Below are 24,201 nucleotides of genomic sequence, written 5' to 3'. Positions count from 1 at the left end.
CAAGTTAATTAGGTGCTGCGGGGCACATAAATGTCGGCCCAGACCAGAGGCAATTGTCGATTGCGTGGAGAATCGGCAATCGCCTCTGACCTGGGCCGACATTTACATGCCGGTGGCACCTAATTATTTAGTTTGTTTATTTCGGCTTTTTTCTTAAAGATGTGCTGGGTGCGTCCCAGCTACCGCTGCGCCCCTGCGTGCTTCGGGTCCCGGTATCAGTCTGCAGCCCAGAGGTCGGGGACCACTGGCTTAAATGGTCAGAACATCGGTCACTCCTTATTCTTGGACCACGCAGGGGCCTGAACCCCACTGCCTTGATTCAGCCCAGCGCTTAAATCAATCAGAGTTTGGGACTCCCCTCACTCTTGGGGATGCCACGTCTCTGCCTTAGCTCTACTTCAACTCCGCCTCCGCATTCACCGGCCTCGAACAGGCACCTCCACTTCTGCTCGCCTCCCCATTGATGGCATTGATTGCTATTAATAAGCTATTTAATAGTTTTCCTTGTTTTGTACTTTTTCTCTGGTAAGTAGTCACTAGAGATCACCAACGCCATCTGAAACCGGACCTGATATTGGGCACGGCGTAGTTCCAGAGGACTGGAACAGAACTAATTTTCTTTCCTTATTAATAATAAAGAGATGAAGAATTATCCCAGATGACAGCTGCAGTCCTAAGTTTCCTGCCTCTTGTTATTTCTTCAACTTTAGGTATCATGACCCAGAGTTCAAGTTTAAGTTTATTGTCATTCAGAGATACACATGTACACCGGCAAATGAAACAGCGTTCTGGAAAAAGGTGTAGATGTAGTCACATACAGCACATACAGTTACGGTCTAGCACAGGCAGCACAACATGAAATTAACACAAGCCCCTGAATGGCACAGCCTAAAGACTGACAGGTTGACATAAGGTGCATGTTGGTGTGAGACAGTAAAATGTTACTGACACAATTACAATAAAACAAGCAGTTGTACATATAAATATGTCAAACAGCAGCAATAGAAGATGAAAAGTGACCAGAGTTGGTTGAGAGTGTGTCTGTGAGTAAGGGAGTTCGGGGGGTGGGTGACGATATTCAGAAAGGGTATGCAGAACATGTGTGCTGGGTGATCTGCGAGACTCTCTCTCTCTCCTTTGGGACAATCTATCCCACTGACGAAGCTTTTAGCCATCAGTCCCTATTAGCCCAACATGCAGCTCAGTGTTAAATCAGCTTTGATTTCCCCTCCTGAGAAATATCTCGAAACATTTCACTGCATTAAAGCCGCTGGTGTTGGCTCATTGTTGTTTGAATTTCACAAAGGCAATAGAATGAATTGTCAAGTTTAAACAAGCATTTGAAACTCGACAGAAATTAGTTATCACGCCCCGAGAAAAGGACAATCATGGGAAAGTTATGACATATTTTGCAATAGTGTGAAAATGTGACCTGTGCAATATCCTGCAGGTACAACATTACACAGATAACATTTCCTATTAGGCAAGCAGTCCTGAATATGCAACAAGTACTTCCACAAAACATCAAGCTGTGTGCAAGAGAAAAAAATGGGAAGACCTCAAATTGCTTTACAGTCTAGCAAACCCGTCCATCAATTTGTGTTTCTCAATCTGGAGGATCTAGGGCTTCAACATGGATTCTGACTGAAGAGAAGTTTGATCTTGCGCAGAAACTTCTTCTTTGCTGGTTTGGACTTTTGTATATCCTGTTCAATCGTCCGACCGACCGACTTGACCAGGGCGTCAGTGCTACACAGCCTTAACATTGCTCGGACAGCAGCTAGCTCTGGGAGACAGATGTCCGCTGCCTTTTGATGTGCCTCAGAAGTTGAGTATCTTCCCATCTAACCTCACAGCTCTCCAAGGTCTCTGCGTTCTTTCTGGTTTCATGCACATCTTTGAATTTAATGCTTCACTAGTGTAGCTATGCTTTCAGATGTCTAGTGCTGAAGCTTTAATATTCCTTCATTAACCCTCTCTGCCCCTTGCTCCTTATTCTTAAAATGTTTCTTTTTCATTTGCAAACCTGACTAATTGATCAGGATTTGAATTATCCATTGTAATAGTTTTTTAAGAAAAAAGAAAACACTCAGAAAGTTAATTGTGCATCTGTGGAAAGCAAAATAGTCAATTTTCAAGATGAAAAAATTACTCATTGTTTTAATATGTTAACTCTGTTTCTCGTTTCATATATACTGTCTGACTAACAGTTCCGGTTTTTGTTTCAAACACCCAGCACGGCAGTTTGTTGAATTACAATCTGATTCAGAATCAGTTTCCTTCTGGTGCTGTACTTTGGGACGCTTTGCAGTATTTAAAGGTTCTACACAACTGTGCTTAGCAGAGGAATTAGCAGCTTGTAGAATCTAAAATGCTGAAGGCACAATTCCAGTAATGGAAGCAAGGCAGGACATTATTGCTAACACAAGAGATTCAGCAGATGCTGGAAATCCAGAGCAACACACACATACACACACACACACACACACACACACACACACACACACACACAAAATGTTGGAGGAACTCAGCAAGTCAGGCAGTTTCGATGGAAAAACATAAACAGTCGATGTTTCGGGCTGAGACCCGTCATTAGGACTGGAAAAGAAGGAGTAAGGTGTCAGAATAAAAAGGTGAGGGGAGGAGGAGGAGGGTACCTGGATCTCTACAGCCCTCCAACTCTTCGACCAGGTACTCACCCAGCCTTGCTACTGCAGCCATGATTACCTTTCCCACCCCACACGGCTTCGCCTATCACCTTCTAGCTCTCCCCTTCCTCTCCCCCAACCTTTTTATTCTGGGGCCTTCCCCCTTCCTCTCCAGTCCTGAAGGAATATGTCAGCCCGAAACGTTGACTATTTATTCATTTCCATAGATGCTGCCTGACCTGCTGAGTTCCTCCAGCATTGTGTGTGAATTCCTCTGGATGCATTTATCACACGCTGTCCATCATAAACTGACTCTGCAGTTCGCAGTACTTCATTTACTGAAGTATTTTATTAATAGCTTTGCCAAGCACATCACAGCAAAGCAATTTTTAAAGCTTTTGCTTATGTAGTCTTGGCAGCATCTTGTAAACCCACTCTCTGACAGGGCAAGGACAACTCGGACATGGGAATGCCATCACCTGCAGATTCACTTCTGAGTCACCCATCATTCTGACTAGGACACGCTGTGCAATTTCACCACCATTGCCATCAAAATCCTGGAAGATCAGCTTCTCCACAGGCAGTGGTCAGCCACTGGGTCGAATTGCGGCTCCCTGCAGAGACAGTGATTCCTCAGTGACCTTCCAGGATTTTGACAGCAGCAGTAATGAAATTCCACCACACGTCCTAATCAGAATGACCATAAGGGATTTGCACTCAATGTCACCTCATATGCCAAGAGTTAATTTTTTAAAATATATTTTGTGCCACTACTTTTCTAATAATTCATCGAATTACAGTACTGTGCAAAAGTCTTAGGTACATATAACCATATAACAATTACAGCACAGAAACAGGCCATCTCGGCCCTTCTAGTCCGTGCCGAACTCTTACTCTCACCTAGTCCCACTGATCTGCACTCGGTCCATAACCTCCATTCCTTCCCTGTCCATATATCTACCGAATTTAACTTTCAACGACAACATCGAACCTGCCTCAACCTCTTCTGCTGGAAGCTCGTTCCACACAGCCACCACTCTCTGAGTAAAGAAGTTCCCCCTCATGTTACCCCTAAACTTTTGTCCTTTAACAGCTAGTGTGCCTAAGACTTTTGTACAGTACTGCAGTAATTTTATATATTGCACTGTACTACCATAAAAAATAAATTTCATGACATATGGACATCTGTGAGTGATGGTGAACCTGATTCTGATATGGGTCTCTATCTCGGACTGAGACTGGGAAGGGGGCACGGAGAGGGGAATCATGGTTGGGGAAAGGGGAAGGGAGAGGGGAGGGAGCAGGAAGCACCAGAGACATTCTGTAATGATCAATAAGCCAGTTGTTTGGAACCAAATGTGCTTGTCTGGTGTCTGAGGGCAGAGTGTGGCTGCACCTGTGGAAACGCCCCCAGCCCCTCTCCCTCCTCTGCCATCCATCCCTCATCCTCTCACAGCACTCCACCCTCCTCAATCCCACCCGTCCCTCATCCTCTCACAGCACTCCACCCTCCTCAATCCCACCCGTCCCTCATCCCCTCTCACAGCACTCCACCCTCCTCAATCCCACCTGTCCCTCATCCCCTCTCACAGCACTCCACCCTCCTCAATCCCACCCATCCCTCATCCCCCTCACAGCACTCCACCCTCCTCAATCCCACCCGTCCCTCACATTCACACAGCACTCCACTCTCCTCAATCCCACCCGTCCCTCATCCCCCTCACAGCACTCCACCCTCCTCAATCCTACCCGTCCCTCACCCTCACACAGCACTCCACCCTCCTCAATCCCACCCATCCCTCATCCCCCTCACAGCACTCCACCCTCCTCAATCCCACCCATCCCTCACCGCCTCACACAGAACTCCACCCTCCTCAATCGCACCCGTCCCTCATCACCCTCACAGCACTCCACCCTCCTCAATCCCACCCGTCCCTCAACCCCTCTCACAGCACTCCACCCTCCTCAATCCTACCCGTCCCTCATCCCCTCTCACAGCACTCCACCCTCCTCAATCCCACCCGTCCCTCATCCCCTCTCACAGCACTCCACCCTCCTCAATCCCACCCGTCCCTCATCCCCTCTCACAGCACTCCACCCTCCTCAATCCCACCCGTCCCTCATCCCCCTCACACAGCACTCCACCCTCCTCGATCCCACCCGTTCCTCATCCCCCTCACAGCACTCCACCCTCCTTGATCCCACCCGTCCCTCATCCTCTCACAGCACTCCACCCTCCTCAATTCCACCCGTCCCTCATCCCTCTCACAGAACTCCACCCTCCTCAATCCCACCCATCCCTCATCCCCCTCACACAGCACTCCACCCTCCTTGATCCCACCCATCCATCATCCCCCTCACAGCACTCTACCCTCCTCAATCCCACCCGTCCCTCACCCTCACACAGCACTCCACCCTCCTCAATCCCACCCGTCCCTCATCCCCTCTCACAGCACTCCACCCTCCTCAATCCAACCCGTCCCTCACCCTCACACAGCACTCCACCCTCCTCAATCCCACCCGTCCCTCATCCCTCTCACAGAACTCCACCCTCCTCAATCCCACCCGTCCCTCATCCCTCTCACAGAACTCCACCCTCCTCGATTCCACCCGTTCCTCATCCCCCTCACACAGCACTCCACCCTCCTCAATCCCACCCGTCCCTCATCCCCTCTCACAGCACCCCACCCTCCTCAATCCCACCTGTCCCTCATCCCCCTCACAGCACTTCACCCTCCTCAATCCCACCCGTCCCTCATCCCCCTCACAGCACTCCACCCTCCTCAATCCCACCCGTCCCTCATTCCCTCTCACAGCACTCCACCCTCCTCAATTCCACCCGTCCCTCATCCCCCTCACAGCACTCCACCCTCCTCATTCCCACCCGTCCCTCATCCCCCTCACACAGCACTCCACCCTCCTCAATCCCACCCGTCCCTCATCCCCTCTCACAGCACTCCACCCTCCTGAATCCCACCCGTCCCTCACCGCCTCACAGCACTCCACCCTCCTAAATCCCACCCATCCCTCATCTCCTCTCACAGCACTCCACCCTCCTCAATTCCACCCGTCCCTCATCCCTCACACAGCACTCCACCCTCCTCAATCCCACCCGTCCCTCACCCTCACACAGAACTCCACCCTCCTCAATCCCACCCGTCCCTCATCCCCTCTCACAGCACTCCACCCTCCTCAATCCCACCCGTCCCTCATCCTCACACAGCACTCCACCCTCCTCAATCCCACCCGTCCCTCATCCCCTCTCACAGCACTCCACCCTCCTCAATCCCACCCGTCCCTCATCCCCTCTCACAGCACTCCACCCTCCTCAATCCCACCCGTCCCTCATCCCCTCTCACAGCACTCCACCCTCCTCAATCCCACCCGTCCCTCATCCCCCTCACAGCACTCCACCCTCCTCAATCCCACCCGTCCCTCACATTCACACAGCACTCCACTCTCCTCAATCCCACCCGTCCCTCATCCCCCTCACAGCACTCCACCCTCCTCAATCCTACCCGTCCCTCACCCTCACACAGCACTCCACCCTCCTCAATCCCACCCATCCCTCATCCCCCTCACAGCACTCCACCCTCCTCAATCCCACCCATCCCTCACCGCCTCACACAGAACTCCACCCTCCTCAATCGCACCCGTCCCTCATCACTCTCACAGCACTCCACCCTCCTCAATCCCACCCGTCCCTCAACCCCTCTCACAGCACTCCACCCACCTCAATCCCACCCGTCCGTCATCCCCTCTCACAGCACTCCCCCCTCCTCACTCCCCCCCATCCCTCATCCCCTCTCCCAGCACTCCACCCTCCTCAATCCCACCCGTCCCTCATCCCCCTCACACAGCACTCCACCCTCCTCGATCCCACCCGTTCCTCATCCCCCTCACAGCACTCCACCCTCCTTGATCCCACCCGTCCCTCATCCTCTCACAGCACTCCACCCTCCTCAATTCCACCCGTCCCTCATCCCTCTCACAGAACTCCACCCTCCTCAATCCCACCCATCCCTCATCCCCCTCACACAGCACTCCACCCTCCTTGATCCCACCCATCCATCATCCCCCTCACAGCACTCCACCCTCCTCAATTCCACCCGTCCCTCATCCCCCTCACAGCACTCTACCCTCCTCAATCCCACCCGTCCCTCACCCTCACACAGCACTCCACCCTCCTCAATCCCACCCGTCCCTCATCCCCTCTCACAGCACTCCACCCTCCTCAATCCAACCCGTCCCTCACCCTCACACAGCACTCCACCCTCCTCAATCCCACCCGTCCCTCATCCCTCTCACAGAACTCCACCCTCCTCAATCCCACCCGTCCCTCATCCCTCTCACAGAACTCCACCCTCCTCGATTCCACCCGTTCCTCATCCTCCTCACACAGCACTCCACCCTCCTCAATCCCACCCGTCCCTCATCCCCTCTCACAGCACCCCACCCTCCTCAATCCCACCTGTCCCTCATCCCCCTCACAGCACTTCACCCTCCTCAATCCCACCCGTCCCTCATCCCCCTCACAGCACTCCACCCTCCTCAATCCCACCCGTCCCTCATTCCCTCTCACAGCACTCCACCCTCCTCAATTCCACCCGTCCCTCATCCCCCTCACAGCATTCCACCCTCCTCATTCCCACCCGTCCCTCATCCCCCTCACACAGCACTCCACCCTCCTCAATCCCACCCGTCCCTCATCCCCTCTCACAGCACTCCACCCTCCTGAATCCCACCCGTCCCTCACCGCCTCACAGCACTCCACCCTCCTAAATCCCACCCATCCCTCATCTCCTCTCACAGCACTCCACCCTCCTCAATTCCACCCGTCCCTCATCCCTCACACAGCACTCCACCCTCCCCAATCCCACCCGTCCCTCACCCTCACACAGAACTCCACCCTCCTCAATCCCACCCGTCCCTCACCCTCACACAGAACTCCACCCTCCTCAATCCCACCCGTCCCTCATCCCCTCTCACAGCACTCCACCCTCCTCAATCCCACCTGTCCCTCACCCTCACACAGCACTCCACCCTCCACAATCCCACCCGTCCCTCATCCCTCTCACAGAACTCCACCCTCCTCAATCCCACCCGTCCCTCATCCCTCTCACAGAACTCCACCCTCCTCGATTCCACCCGTTCCTCATCCTCCTCACACAGCACTCCACCCTCCTCAATCCCACCCGTCCCTCATCCCCTCTCACAGCACCCCACCCTCCTCAATCCCACCTGTCCCTCATCCCCCTCACAGCACTTCACCCTCCTCAATCCCACCCGTCCCTCATCCCCCTCACAGCACTCCACCCTCCTCAATCCCACCCGTCCCTCATTCCCTCTCACAGCACTCCACCCTCCTCAATTCCACCCGTCCCTCATCCCCCTCACAGCACTCCACCCTCCTCATTCCCACCCGTCCCTCATCCCCCTCACACAGCACTCCACCCTCCTCAATCCCACCCGTCCCTCATCCCCTCTCACAGCACTCCACCCTCCTGAATCCCACCCGTCCCTCACCGCCTCACAGCACTTCCTAAATCCCACCCATTCATCTCCTCTCACAGCACTCCACCCTCCTCAATACCACCCGTCCCTCATCCCTCACACAGCACTCCACCCTCCTCAATCCCACCCGTCCCTCACCCTCACACAGAACTCCACCCTCCTCAATCCCACCCGTCCCTCACCCTCACACAGAACTCCACCCTCCTCAATCCCACCCGTCCCTCATCCCCTCTCACAGCACTCCACCCTCCTCAATCCCACCTGTCCCTCACCCTCACACAGCACTCCACCCTCCACAATCCCACCCGTCCCTCATCCCTCTCACAGCACTCCACCCTCCTCAATCCCACCCGTCCCTCACCCTCACACAGAACTCCACCCTCCTCAATCCCACCCGGCTCTCATCCCCTCTCACAGCACTCCACCCTCCTCAATCCCACCCGTCCCTCATCCCTCTCACAGAACTCCACCCTCCTCAATTCCACCCGTCCCTCATCCCCTCTAACAGCACTCCACCCTCCTCAATCCCACCTGTCCCTCATCCCCTCTCACAGCACTCCACCCTCCTCAATCCCACCTGTCCCTCATCCCTCTCACAGAACTCCACCCTCCTCGATCCCACCCGTCCCTCATCCCCTCTCACAGCACTCCACCCTCCTCAATCCCACCTGTCCCTCATCCCCTCTCACAGCACTCCACCCTCCTGAATCCCACCTGTCCCTCATCCCCCTCACATCACTTCACCCTCCTCAATCCCACCCGTCCCTCATCCCCCTCACAGCACTCCACCATCCTCAATCCCACCCGTCCCTCATCTCCTCTCACAGAACTCCAGCCTCCTCAGTCTCACCCGTCCCTCATCCCCCTCACAGCACTCCACCCTCCTCAATCCCACCCGTCCCTCATCCCCTCTCACAGCACTCCACGCTCCTCAATCCCACCCGTCCCTGACCCTCACACAGCACTCCACCCTCCTCAATCCCACCCGTCCCTCATCCCTCTCACAGCACTCCACCCTCCGCAATCCCATCCATCCCTCATCCCTCTCACAGAACTCCACCCTCCTCAATCCCACCCATCCCTCATCCCTCTCACAGAACTCCACCCTCCTCAATCCCACCCATCCCTCACCCTCACACAGCAATCCACCCTCCTCAATCCCACCCGTCCCTCATCCCTCTCACAGAACTCCACCCTCCTCAATCCCACCCGTTCCTCATCCCCCTCACATCACTCCACCCTCCTTGATCCCACCCGTCCCTCATCCCCCTCACAGCACTCCACCCTCCTCGATCCCACCCGTCCCTCACCCTCACACAGCAATCCACCCTCCTCAATCCCACCCGTCCCTCATCCCTCTCACAGAACTCCACCCTCCTCGATCCCACCCGTTCCTCATCCCCCTCACATCACTCCACCCTCCTTGATCCCACCCGTCCCTCATCCCCCTCACAGCACTCCACGCTCCTCAATCCCACCCGTCCCTCACCCTCACACAGCACTCCACCCTCCTCGATCCCACCCGTCCCTCATCCCTCTCACAGAACTCCACCCTCCTCAATCCCACCCGTCCCTCATTCCCTCTCACAGAGCTTTCTCCTATCTATAAGGTAGCAAACGTTGTCTTGTCTTCTCCGTTCCAGGCTATGGATTCTGAAGAGATACAGATGAGAACACAGTCATCACAGTCGGACACCAGCTCCCAGGCTTCCTCCCGGTGCAGGACACATCCCAATACTTGCTGTTTCTGCTGGTGCTGCTGCTGCTCCTGGTAGGGAAATGGACGCGCATTGATGATACGTTATGTAAAGGTTCAGCAGATGTTCTCACAGGTTCAGTGCTAGTCTTGAAGGCATCCAAGAGTGCCAGAGATGCTGTCCGTCTGATAAGTGGTTTACCAGAACACTGCTGAATTGTTAAATCAGTTTATTACTGTCACATGCACCAAAAAGCTTTGCTGTGTCTGCCATCCATACAGATCATTTCATTACATCAGTATATCGAGGTAGGTCAAGGGGAAAGTGGTTACAGAATGCACCCTCTGACCTCCCAGGCAGATATGTATCTTTCAAGGCCACCATTTTGAAGAAGAACATGAGAGTTCTCCAAGAGTTTGACTACTATGTATCCCCTTAACCAACATCTATAGTCGTTTCCTTGATCATTTCTTTCAATCACCCACCTACCTCACCACCCATTCTCTTTTGCTCCAATGAATCAAGTTCCATCCTGTTCATCCAGGGGTTCCCAACCTTGTTTATGCCATGGAGCCTTACCATTGCCCAAGGGGCCTGTGGACCCCAGATGGGAACCCCTCCGCGATGCTCAGTCGCTTGAATCCTGGCAATATCCATGTTATTATTTTCTGTACTCTTTCCAGCTGTAGTAAGTTGACAACAAACAAATATTCTAAATGAAGTCTCATCACCATCTTGTACAACTGCAACGTAACATCCCACTCCTACGCTCAAAGCCCTAAATGACAAAGGCCAGCATGCCAGAAGCATTCTTCAGCAGCCTGCCTACCTGCGACACCATCTTCCTGTTCTCTCCTGAGCTAGCAAAGAGAAACAAGAAATCAAGAGAATTCTTCAAAGCTTGGTTCTCAATGGAGGTATCTATTAACAAGCATACTGAAATGGATGCGATTTACAAACCCATGTGTCTGTGGGATGAGGGCCGAGGGATGAGCCATAGACACCCAAGGAACCATCTCTCACAGTGACGGGTAGCCAGGGATGTTGACTATCCAGCTGGCTGGAGCCCAGCAAAGACCACAGGCCGAATGGACCGAAAAATGGCAGATGGAATTTAAGGTAGACAAGTGCGAGCTGTTACACTTTGGTGGGACCAGTCAGGGAAGGTCTTACACAGTGAACTGTAGGGCACTGAGGAGTGTGGTAGTACAAAGAGATCTGGGAATACACGTCCATAATTTATTGAAAATGGCGTCAGAGGTAGCAGGGTCATGAAGAAAGCTTGTGACACATTGACCTTCAAAAGTCAAAGTACTGAGTATAAGAGATGGGATGTTATATTGAAGTTGTATAAAACGTTGGCGAGGCCTAATTTGGAGTATTGTGTGCAGTTTTGGTCATCTATCTACAGGAAAGATGTAAATAAGATTGAAAGAGTACAGAGAAAATTTACAAGGATGCTTTCGGGACTGGAAGATCTGAGTTATAAAGACAGATTAAACGAGTTAGGACTTTATTCCTTGGAATGTAGAAGAATGAGAGGAGTTTGATAGAGGTATACAAAATTATGAGAGGTATAGATAAGGTAAATTAAAGCAGGCTTTTACCACTGAGGTCGGGTGGGTCTAAAACCAGATGCCATGGGTTATGATGAAAGGTGAAAAGTTTAAGGCAAACATGAGGGAAAACTACTTCACTCAGAGGGTCGTGAGTGTGTCGAACAAGCAGCCTGTACAAGTGGTGGATGTAAGCTTGCTTTCAATATTCAAGTGAAGTTTGGATAGGTAAGTGGATGATAGGGGTATGGAGGGAAGTGGTCCTGTGTAGGTTGATGGGAGGAGGTAGTTTAAAGGGTTCGGTCCGGACTAGATGGGCTGAAGAGCCTGTTTCTGTGCTGTATTTTTCTATGAATTCTATGACTAGGAGCCAGTGCAACAGCCAACTAATTCAAACAATGAGTCGGACCGATATAAATGCAAGCATTCGGCAGAAACAGCACACAACGTGCACTGATGATATCACCTCGACTGGTGACGAAACGTTTGTGACCTAACCCCCAGGCTCACCGAACAACCCTACAAAGAAGCAGCCAATCCAAGCAACCAATCCTCTCTTTCATCTCAGACTATGATCTATTCCAGCAATACCTACTGTATGTATAATTTAACTATCAGTTTGTGCAAAACCTTATGGCTTTTTACTGGGTACTTTGTAATTACAAATTGTTGTTTAATAAGGAAGGAACAAAATAATGAAGAAAGAGGGGGAGGTGGAAGAAATACTGATCTATTAAGCTGACAATAAGCTGAAAGAAATAACTCTCCATCTCTTTCCAGTTTAACAGTCAGGAACAAGGATATAGATGACCGCAGTCAAAAATTTTCTATGATTTCCAAACAGGATACTCTTCAGAAACAAGAAGAAAGGTAAATATCTCACTACTGAGACTTAAAACTCTTTTCCATTTAAGTGCTACTTTTAAAAACTATTGCATAATTTATTGATTATAAGTTTATCTGAGTTGGTGTTACTCATTGCTTCTAAATCAGTATCACATCATGATTCACAGTTCATGAATCATGAACTTCCAGATGTTATTGTTGAAGTTGCTAGGACAAGTAGATGCCCATGGGAAAAATCGGACATAAAAATCTACAGGCAGATGCTGCACATGATCTCAATTTCAATGGTTAAGAGAAGTTTGAATTGAATTGGATTGACTTTATTACTTACATCCTTCATATACATGGGGAGCATAAATCTTTACGTTACTGCTCTGTTCAAATGTGCACTATGCAATTATAGTAATCTGTAATAAATATTACATACAACAGGATAGTCAATATAACAGTTGCGCCAGCGTGAGTTCATCAGTCTGGTGGAAGAAGCTGTCCTGGAGCCTGTTGGTCCTGGCTTTTATGCTGCAGTACCATTTCCAAGATGGTAGCAGCTGGAACAGTTTGTGGTCAGGGTGACTTGGGTCTCCAATGATCCTTCGAGCCCTTTTTACATTCTTTTCTTTGTAAATGTCCTGAATAGTGGGAATTTCACATCTACAGATGCGCTGGGCTGTCTGCACCACTCTCTGCAGAGTCCTGCGATTGAGGGAGGTACAGTTCCCATACCAGGCAGTGATGCAGTCAGTCAGGATGCTCTCAACTGTGCCCCTGTAGAAAGTCCTTAGAATCTGAGGGCCCACACCAAACTTCTCTTTTCTTTCTTTCTTTCTTTTTAAATCTTTTTATTGAATAAGTATACAAAAAGGTAAGCCATATAGGCACTAATACACTGTTAGAATATAATAAAATTACAGAAGATATTAATACAAAAAAAAATACTACAAACAATGTAATTTAAACATAACATACCAAGGTAACATAATAGTATACTAATTTTTATATATATATATCAATAGAGAAAAGAAAAAAAAACCCCCAAAAAAAACCCACCATGCAACTAACTAAAAGCAAAGCAACAACACCAAACTTCTTCAACTGTCTGAGGTAAAAGAGGCGCTGTTGTGCCCTTTCCACCACACAGCCGGTATGTACAGACCACGTGAGATCCTCGGTGATGTTTATGCCAAGGAACTTAAAGCTGTTCACCCTCTCAACCCCAGATCCATTGATGTCTATAGGGATTAGCCTGTCTCCATTCCTCCTGTAGTCCACAAGCAGCTCCTTTGTTTTCACAATGTTGAGGGAGAGGTTGTTTTCCTGACATACTGTGTCAGGGTGGTGACTTCTTGTTAGTAAGCTGCCTCATTATTATTTGAGATTAGGCCAATCAGAGTAGTGTCGTAAGCAAATTTAATTAGCAGATTGGAGCTGTAGGTGGCAATACAGTCGTGGGTGTACAGAGAGTAAAGGGGGGGCTTAGTACACAGCCCTGAGGGGCACCTGTGTTGAGAGTCAGAGGGGCAGAGGTAAGGGAGCCCACTCTTACCACCTGCCGGCGATCAGACAGGAAGTCCAGGATCCAGCTACGCAATGCAGGGTGAAGGCCGAGGTCAATTATAGTGTTGAATACTGAACTGTAGTCCAAGAACAGCATTCTCACATAAGCATCCCTGTTCTCCAGATGTGTAAGGACGGTGTGTTGAGCTGTGGCTATTGTGTCGTCTGTCGATCGGCTGTGTCGGTAGGCGAATTGTAGGAGGTCCATTGTGGATGGTAGCAAGCTGCAGATGTAGTCCTTGACCAGCCTCTCAAAGCAAGTTTGGATAGGTACCTGGAAGGCAAATTGAATAGGAATAAGGAACCTTGGTTCTCAAGGGATATTGTAACTCTGATAAAGAAGAAGAGGGAGTTGTATGAAATGTATAGGAAACAGGGAGTAAATCCGGTGCTTGAGGAGTATAAGAAGTGCAAGAAAATACTTAAAAAAGAAATCAGGAGGGCTAAAAGAAGACATGAGGTTGCCTTGGCAGTCAAAGTGAAGGATAATCCAAAGAGCTTTTACAAGTATATTAAGAGCAAAAGGATTGTAAGGGATAAAATTGGTCCTCTTGAAGATCAGAGTGGTCGGCTTTGTGTGGAACCAATGGAAATGGGGGAGATCTTAAATAGGTTTTTTGCGTTTGTATTTACTAAGGAAGCTGGCATGAAATCTATGGAATTGAGGGAATCAAGTAGTGAGACCATGGAAACTGTACAGATTGAAAAGGAGGAGGTGCTTGCTGTCTTGAGGAAAATTAAAGTGGATAAATCCCCGGGACCTGACAGAGTGTTCCCTCGGACCTTGAAGGAGACTAGTGTTGAAATTGCCGGGGCCCTGGCAGAAATATTTAAAATGTCGCTGTCTACGGGTGAAGTACCGGAGGATTGGAGAGTGGCTCATGTTGTTCCGTTGTTTAAAAAAGGATCGAAAAGTAACCCGGGAAATTATAGGCCGGTGAGTTTAACGTCAGTAGTAGGTAAGTTATTGGAGGGAGTACTAAGAGACAGAATCTACAAGTATTTGGATAGACAGGGGCTTATTAGGGAGAGTCAACATGGCTTTGTGCGTGGTAGGTCATGTTTGACCAATCTGTTGGAGATTTTCGAGGAGGTTACCAGGAAAGTGGATGAAGGGAAGGCAGTGGATATTGTCTACATGGACTTCAGTAAGGCCTTTGACAAGGTCCCGCACGGGAGGTTAGTTAGGAAAATTCAGTCACTAGGTATACATAGAGAGATGGTAAATTGGATTAGACATTGGCTCGATGGAAGAAGCCAGAGAGTGGTGGTAGAGAATTGCTTCTCTGAGTGGAGGTCTGTGGCTAGTGGTGTGCCACAGGAATCAGTGCTGGGTCCATTGTTATTTGTCATCTATATCAATGATCTGGATGAAAAATGTGGTAAATTGGATCAGCAAGTTTGCTGATGATACAAAGATTGGAGGTGTAGTAGACAGTGAGAAAGGTTTTCAGAGCCTGCAGAGGGACTTGGACCAGCTGGAAAAATGGGCTGAAAAATGGCAGATGGAGTTTAATACTGACAAGTGTGAGGTATTGCACGTTGGAAGGACAAACCAACGTAGAACATACAGGGTTAATGGTAAGGCACTGAGGAGTGCAGTGGAACAGAGGGATCGGGGAATACAGATACAAAATTCCCTAAAAGTGTCGTCACAGGTAGATAGGGTCGTAAAGAGAGCTTTTGGTACATTGGCCTTTATTAATCGAAGTATTGTAAGAGCTGGAATGTTATGATGAGGTTGTATAAGGCATTGGTGAGGCCGAATCTGGAGTATTGTGTTCAGTTTTGGTCACCAAATTACAGGAAGGATATAAATAAGGTTGAAAGAGTGCAGAGAAGGTTTACAAGGATGTTGCCGGGACTTGAGAAACTCAGTTACAGAGAAAGGTTGAATAGGTTAGGACTTTATTCCCTGGAGCGTAGAAGAATGAGGGGAGATTTGATAGAGGTATATAAAATTATGATGGGTATAGATAGAGTGAATGCAAGCAGGCTTTTTCCACTGAGGCAAGGGGAGAAAAAAAGCCAGAGGACATGGGTTAAGGGTGAGGGGTGAAAAGTTTAAAGGGAACATTAGGGGGGGCTTCTTCACCCAGAGAGTGGTGGGAGTATGGAATGAGCTGCCAGACGAGGTGGTAAATGCGGGTTCTTTTTTAACATTTAAGAATAAATTGGACAGATACATGGATGGGAGGTGTATGGAGGGATATGGTCCGTGTGCAGGTCAGTGGGACTAGGCAGAAAATGGTTCGGCACAGCCAAGAAGGGCCAAAGGGCCTGTTTCTGTGCTGTAGTTTCTATGGTTTCTATGGTTTCTATGGAGGGCTATGGTCCTGGTGCAGGTCAATGGGAAGAGGCAGGTTAAATGGTTCTTTCTTTTCAAATCTTTTTATTATTTTTTTTCCAAAATAAACGTGAGTACATTGAAGTAAACAACATTTACAATGTCTCAAGAAAATAAACATTATATACAGATTGAAAAAATTTTGTGATGAAAAAAAAACCCTACTAAGCAAGAAAAGTGGGCAAAAAGAAAAATCCCATTAGGTGTTCAACCCCAGAGCCATGCATCATACATAAAGCTTCTAAAGATAAACATCAAACTGCCAGCAAAAAAGAAAGTGCCAAAAAAAATTCAGGTTAAATGATTCTGCATAGACTGATGGGCCGAAGTGTCCGTTTCTGCAGTGTACTGCTCTACGACTCTATGACTCTCGATGGGAAAGATCTCATTGTGATACACGTGGAAGAGTGAGAAAGTAATTATCTCAGCATGTTGCGAACAACTCCTTGCTCAGGTATATTGAATAAAGGTATTGGTTGTTGGCAGATTCGTATTGTTTAAGAAATTATTCTAATATTCATTTATATCTTCAATGATCACCAGGCAACCTTTGTAAAATGCAAGCCAATATATCTTTATAAATGACAGGACTCTGAAACACAACCTGTCATGCAAAGTATTTTTCCACTGGGCACAAAGCGGAGAAAATGGAAGCTGTAGAGATTTATATTTTTCTTTTTTTTTGGTAAATTTGTTACAAGAGGATCTAAATTCAGCATTAATACCAAACAAAAGAGGAAATACTAAGATAGTCTAGAACAGAAACAGGCCTTTCAACAGTGGGTTTTTTTTTGTAAGAGTATCCTCTCAGCAGAATTCAAACCAACAAATCAACACATCTTTCCTGGAACAGAAAATCAATATCTCGAACTTCTGGCAAAATCTCTGCAACCCCCCCCCCCCCCCCCGCACCTTCACCATTCCCATTTCCCTCGCACATCTTATCTACTGCCCATCACCTCTCTCTGGTGCTCCTCCCCCTTCCCTTCCTTCCATGGTCTTCTCCTCTCCTATCAGATACCCCCTTCTCCAGCCCTTTATTTCCTTCACTAATCAACTTTCCAGCTCTTTACTTCACCCCTCCCAGTTTCACCGATCACCTACCACTTTGTACTTCTTCCTCCCCTCCCCCCGCCCCACCAACCTTCTTGTTCTAACTTCTCATCATTTTTCCCAGACCTGATGAAGGGTCTCGGCCCGAAATGTTAACTGTTCACTCTTTTCTATAGTTGCTGCCTGGCCTGCTGATTTCTTCCAGCATTTTGTGTGCATTGCCAGCACATCTTCCCACTGTGTGTCAGCCTGAGTTTCCCTTAAGTACAACTCTCTTATTCACTGTAACAGTTCTCTGTAGTTGTGAGTTTCTCATTATCTGGGCAAAGCATTTATTTCTGAACACTAGTGTCTATCTTGTATTTCTGGCTTGTTTCTTCATCGGAAAAATTGTTCTGGAGCTCATATATTGATAACATCAAGGAAGTAACTTTTAGAAACCAGAGCTAGATTTCGAAACACATACCCAAGATGCAATGAAAAATGTTTGTCCAGAAAAAAGATAATTCGATTAAAAAGGGAAGGTGTTTTTTTTTATTTGTCCACAGCCAGTCAATCTTTCTCATGTCACAGATGGTTGTGGCAGAGACAGAGGCCCTTTAGAGTGCTATCCAGGCCCCTCCCTATTTAAACCATTGTGTCTGCACTCAACCTTTGTGAGTTACTCCCATCTTACAGCCCTTTCCCCATATCTTTTGCTTTAAGTTTTTATTTTCAAATTGTTATGCATTTCCCTTTTAGAAGCTGCTATGAATTCTATATACACAGCCATTTACGGTGGAGCAGGGCATGACCCAACAATTCTCTGTGTAAGAAATTTATTCTTCTCACCTGCCTATCATCTCCCCTTGGTGCCTCTCCTCCTTCTCTTTCTCCTATCAGATTTCTTCTTCTCCATCCCTTTACCTTCCCCATCCACCCGGCTCACCTATCACCTTCGAACTATCCTCCAACCCCTCCCCCCACCTTTTTATTCTGGTGTCTTTCCCACCTCCCCCCGCCCCCAACTTCTTTTCCAGTCCTGAAGAAAGGTCGGCCCAAAGCATCGACTGTTTATTCATTTCTATCGATGCTGCCAGACCAGCTGAGTTCCTCCAGCATTTTGTGTGTGTTGCTCTGGATTTCTGGCATCTGCAGAATTTCTCACATTTTTGATTTTCTACTAACTCGTCTGTCCATTCTTCCACTTATAATCAAGATGTTTCCCCCAAAGAGTCTTTACCAATTGATTGTTATCAAAATCCTTTTACTAAATTTGATAACTATTCATTCACTCAAATCCTTTCCCAGGGTCGCAATGTCTAATACCAAAGGGTATGCATTTAAGGTGAGAGGGATTAGGTGTAAATGAAAAGGATTTGCACTACAAGGCGCAGGTTTTTTTGCGCTATGTGTGGTAGTTACCTGGAATGCGCTGCCAGGGATGGTGGCAAATACAGTAGAGATTTTCAAGAAGATCTTAGAGGTGCGGTCTTTCATTGATTCTGTTAAATGGTTATTATTCTATAGCTTTATTGAGTATGCCCACAAGAAAATGAACCCCACGGTTGTATATTGTGGCATTTATGTACTTTGAAGTTCGATAAGTACATGAATATGCAGGAAATGGTTGGTTATGGGCATTGTATAGCAGAAGGGATTAGTTTCGTTGGGCATTTAATTACTAATTTAATTATTTTTGGCATAATGTTGTGGTTTAAAGGGTGTGTTCCGGAGCGGAACCATTCTTTGTTCTATGGAGCTCATCCAATTGACTCTTTGACCTGTCCTGGTGTCTGTCTCAGAGGCTCCCCGTTTTACTTATGATCAACACCCTTCTAGTTGGTGGGAGAGAAGGGTCGGCAGTTAAAGGCCCGTTATGTTTCCCTTCTTACAGGGATTGCAAGCTCAACCCAGCAGATCGAAGGATATCTGCAGGCAGAGGGGGATAAGATCGACATTTCACAAGGTTCTGATGAAAAGTTATCCAACTGTAAATTAACTTGAACATTATTGCTTCTCAGATGCTGCCTGACCTGCTTAGTATCTCCACCATTTTCTATTGTTGCCACTGGACATACTATTTCGTTCTGCCCAGGATTTGCCTCATGTCCCAGAATATTTGAACTCTTTTCCAGCAAGTCCATTATTCACTGATAAACTTAACCACTGTTCTCTCACAAATTCAAGAATTGTTCATTCTGATAGAAAACAAACAGAACCCATAAAGACAAGAGATTCTGCAGATGCTGAAAATCCAGAGTAACACACACTCAAAATGCTGGAGGAACTCAGCAGGTCAGGTAGCATCTATGGAGAAGAATGAAGAGTTGACATTTCAGGCCAAGACCCATCCTCAGTACTGGGAAGGAAGGGGAAAAAAATCTTTAAGCTTCTAATGACTTCTCTCTCCATCTCTGCTCAACAGATTGAGTGTGAATCTGGATGAAGTCATATCTTGGTCCAAGTCCTTTGAACACCTCCTAAAGGGCCCAAATGGGAGGAAATTCTTATTAAAGTTTTTACAGAGTGAGCATAGCGATGAAAACATTCTTTTCTGGCTTGCCTGTGAAGAATTCAAGCAGGAAGATCAGAAAACCTCAATTGTTGAAAAGGCAAAATCAATATATTTTGATTATATTTCAGTTCTGTCTCCAAAGGAGGTGAGTAAACCAGGAGAGCCATGGACACAAAATAGGGAAGAAAGAATTTGTATTCACACAGTGTCTTTAACGACTTAATATTTTGTAAACTTTCCTGCTGTTTTTTATGTGTCAATGTAATATTTCCTCAGTGTTGGTCTATATTTTTTGATCAAGGTTCTTAAGAGAGATTTGAACACACAGCTCTATGACTCGCCCGAATATGATTCCCTGGCCCACAGATGACATGCTATCATAAGTCTCTTTTCCTTCCACCCCATCATTCTTAAGTTTTTTCTAAGTTTACTTCCTTTCTGTGTTCAAGAGTCTAGATTGTTTGTTGTCATTCTTCAGTACACAAATGTAAAGGAGAACAAAATGATTGCTACTCCAGATCTGATGCAGCACAAAAAATACATTAAGCATAAAGAACACAACTTTAAAAAGTACCATAAAACCCACAATACATAACAGATTTCAGTTTCCTGCAATTATGAAGAGACCACTTAGATGCTTGTTTTGTACGGAGCCAATAATACTGTAAAGATCTCCCAGCGCATCCTTGGCATTAACACTCGAGAGCTGAGAGGGGAATGTAGACAGCAGTGATGAACACATTGATAGCTGGAACACCTTTAGTTCTTTTCAACATTCTTCGTGCTTGAGCCAAGACAGTGAGCAGCAAGTGGCAAGAGATGCAACATCTGTCTTTTCACCTTCCCACCATCCAGATTCTCCAAATGCTACTGCCTCCTACCACTGGGACCCAGTTTCAGTCCTGCCTTCCTATCTAAATGGAGTTTACGTGTTCTCCCCGTGTCCTCGTGAATATACCCTGCTGTTCATGTCCTCTCACAACATGCCAGACTGGCCACCATATATTGCTCCTAATGTACAGAACTGTGAAGAAGTCTTAGGCACATATATATAGCTAGGGTACCTAAGACTTCTGTGCAAAAAAGTACTGTATTTGTCAACATGGAGCAGGGAGCAAGATTGTAAATCTGGTGGGAGCAAAGGATGTTGGGAAAGGTGAGGGCGGAGTGCCATGGAAAGGGCGTGGGACAGGTGGCTGAGGAGGAGTCCTGGGGCAGGAGGTGACTCTGGTGCAGACACACCCAGCCCTGAGACACCAGGCCAAGTCATTTGATTCCAAACAATTAGTTTATCAATCATTACAGATTGTCTCTCTGGTGTTACCCGCTCCCTTCCCCTTTTCCCAACGATGATTCCTCTCTCCCTGCCCCCTTCCCACTCTCAGGCCACTATAGAGACCCATATCAGAATCAGGTTTATCATCACACACGTAATGAAATTTGTTTCTTTTTGCATCAGTAGTACAGTGCAATACAAAAAATTACTACAGTAACGCGCACAAAATGCTGGTGGAACTCAGCAGGCCAGGCAGCATCTATGGAAAAGGGTAAACAGTCGACGTTTTGGGCCAAGACCCTTCATCAGGACTGGAAAGAAAGGGGAGATGTCGGAGTAAGAAAGTGGGGGAGGGGAGGAAGAAGTACGGGTGGTGGGTGATCGGGGAAACCAGGAGAGGGGCGGGGTGAAGTGAAGAGCTGGGAAGTTGATTAGTGAAAGAGATAAAGGGCTGGAGAAGGGGGAAGCTGATAGGAGAGGGTAGAATTCCATTGAAGAAGGGGAAGGGGAGGAGCACCAGAGGGAGGTGATGGGCAGGTAAGGAGAAGGTGAGAGAGGGAAACTGGAATGGGGAGTGGTGAAGAGGGGCGGGCAATGACTGGAAGTTTGAGAAATGAATGCTTATGCCATCAGGATGGAGGCTACCCAGTTGGAATATGAGGTGTTGCTCCTCCAATCTGAGCGTGGCCTCATCGTGGCAGCAGAGGAGGCTATGGACTGAAATGTCCGAATGGGAATGGGAAGTAGAATTGAAATGGATGGCTACTTGGAAATCCTGAAGCATGAATAAAGGCTAAGAAGATAGACATGGGGAAGATTGGCTCAGGTGTTGCAGACTGTAAGATGAATGGCTGAGAAAGAAATGCTCTTGGTATGGGAAACAGAGTGAGCAGTGTGAATCGGAAATTACTGCCACAAAAGGTGCCCTACAAAGGGGGCACTGAAATGTCCAGGGGGGGAGATGAGACAGAGACAGAGTCAGAGTCAGATTCAGAATGAGTTAGATACTATATACCTGTGGCCACTTCTGCAGAAAGAACACACGGGGGAATAATTATACTGAGATGGCAGTGCGAGGACAACAGTAACATCTCAGCATAACTCAAAGAAAAACCGTCGGTGGTTGGGCCGAGTTTTCTGCCAGTCTGGCTGACATTATACTTGCTGCAGTCCTTGCACTGGATTTTGTAGACCAAACAACAGGAATTCTGCAGATGCTGGAAATTCAAGCAACACATATAAAAGTTGCTGGTGAACGCAGCAGGAAGAGGTGCAGTCGACGTTTCAGGCCGAGACCCTTCATCAGGACTAACTGAAGGAAGAGTTAGTAAGAGATTTGAAAGTGTGAGGGGGAGGGGGAGATCCAAAATGATAGGAGAAGACAGGAGGGGGAGGGATAGAGCCGAGAGCTGGACAGGTGATAGGCAAAAGGGACATGAGAGGATCATGGGACAGGAGGTCCGGGAAGAAAGACAAGGAGGTGGGGGAGGGGGGACCCAGAGGATGGGCAAGGGATATATTCAGAGGGACAGAGGGAGAAAAAGGAGAGTGAGAGAAAGAATGTGTGTATAAAAATAAGTAACAGATGGGGTACGAGGGGGAGGTGGGGCCTTAGCGGAAGTTAGAGAAGTCGATGTTCATGCCATCAGGTTGGAGGCTACCCAGACGGAATATAAGGTGTTGTTCCTCCAACCTGAGTGTGGCTTCATCTTTACAGTAGAGGAGGCCGTGGATAGACATGTCAGAATGGGAATGGGATGTGGAATTAAAATGTGTGGCCACTGGGAGATCCTGCTTTCTCTGGCGGACAGAGATTTAAACGCATCTCCCCCATTTCACGTACATCTGCTCTCACTCCATCCTCCCGCCACCCCACTAGGAATAGGGTTCCCCTGGTCCTCACCTACCATCCCACCAGCCTCCGGGTCCAACATATTATTCTCCGTAACTTCCGCCTCCTCCAACGGGATACCGCCACTAAGCACATCTTTCCCTCCCCCACCTCTCTGCATTCCACAGGGATCGTTCCCTACGCAACTCCCTTGTCCATTCGTTCCCCCCCATCCCTCCCCACTGATCTCCCTCCTGGCACTTATCCGTGTAAGCGGAACAAGTGCTACACATGCCCTTACACTTCCTCCCTTACCACCATTCAGGGCCCCAAACAGTCCTTCCAGGTGAGGCAACACTTCACCTGTGAGTCGACTGGGGTGATATACTGCATCCGGTGCTCCCGATGTGGCCTTTTATATATTGGCGAGACCCGACGCAGACTGGGAGACCGCTTTGCTGAACATCTATGCTCTGTCCGCCAGAGAAAGCAGGATCTCCCAGTGGCCACACATTTTAATTCCACATCCCATTCCCATTCTGACATGTCTATCCACGGCCTCCTCTACTGTAAAGATGAAGCCACACTCAGGTTGGAGGAACAACACCTTATATTCCGTCTGGGTAGCCTCCAACCTGATGGCATGAACATCGACTTCTCTAACTTCCGCTAAGGCCCCACCTCCCCCTCGTACCCCATCTGTTACTTATTTTTATGCACACATTCTTTCTCTCACTCTCCTTTTTCTCCCTCTGTCCCTCTGAATATACCCCTTGCCCATCCTCTGGGTCCCCCCCCACCGTCTTTCTTCCCAGACCTCCTGTCCCATGATCCTCTCATATCCCTTCTGCCTATCACCTGTCCAGCTCTCGGCTCTATCCCTCCCCCTCCTGTCTTCTCCTATCATTTTGGATCTCCCCCTCCCCCTCCAACTTTCAAATCCCTTACTCACTCTTCCTTCAGTTAGTCCTGACGAAGTGTCTCGGCCTGAAACGTCGACTGTACCTCTTCCTATAGATGCTGCTTGGCCTGCTGCGTTCACCAGCAACTTTGATGTGTGTTGCTTTTGTAGACCACATTGGTCTTGTCTAATAGCTTGGTTCATTCTTCTGGTCTGCAAAGTACTCTCCTCAACATTGCTATTGGGCTGTGCATGACCTAAATTCTGTGTTCCTGGAGCAGTCGTTTCAGCTGATTGAAAAGTATACAAAGGCCAAGCATTCGGAGGAAACACTGCAAGTAACAGTGAATTGATGTTGTCTCCTTGTATAAGAGCTACACATCTTCCGAATTATTCCCAATCCATCAGTCTTGAGTTGGTGTAGTTAAAAGCAACGGTGGTGTTGTTGATGAACAAGACCACGCTGACACTGGCTATGAGA

At 48.1% G+C, this 24,201-nt stretch overlaps 1 protein-coding gene across 2 annotated transcripts in view; it reads left to right on the top strand.

Moving 5' to 3' along the window:
- Window positions 1-1,517: 1,517 nt before the first annotated feature.
- LOC134338285 (regulator of G-protein signaling 17-like) overlaps window positions 1,518-24,201 on the top strand; it is a 29,173-nt gene continuing 6,489 nt past the window's right edge. The window contains exons 1-4 of one of the 2 annotated variants that reach the window (XM_063034016.1): window positions 1,518-1,827; window positions 9,806-9,933; window positions 12,196-12,285; window positions 19,623-19,857. In XM_063034016.1, coding sequence (XP_062890086.1) covers window positions 9,809-9,933; window positions 12,196-12,285; window positions 19,623-19,857 — 450 coding nt within the window. In that variant the 5' untranslated portion in view covers window positions 1,518-1,827; window positions 9,806-9,808. Of the gene's footprint in view, window positions 1,866-9,805; window positions 9,934-12,195; window positions 12,286-19,622; window positions 19,858-24,201 lie in introns of both variants that reach the window. The other variant, XM_063034015.1, reaches the window with a different exon arrangement.

This window comes from Mobula hypostoma, chromosome 26, assembly GCF_963921235.1.
Source record: "Mobula hypostoma chromosome 26, sMobHyp1.1, whole genome shotgun sequence".
NCBI lineage: Eukaryota > Metazoa > Chordata > Chondrichthyes > Myliobatiformes > Myliobatidae > Mobula > Mobula hypostoma.
Note: the sequence above shows the minus strand (reverse complement) of the source record. Positions and strands in the feature narration are given on the sequence as shown.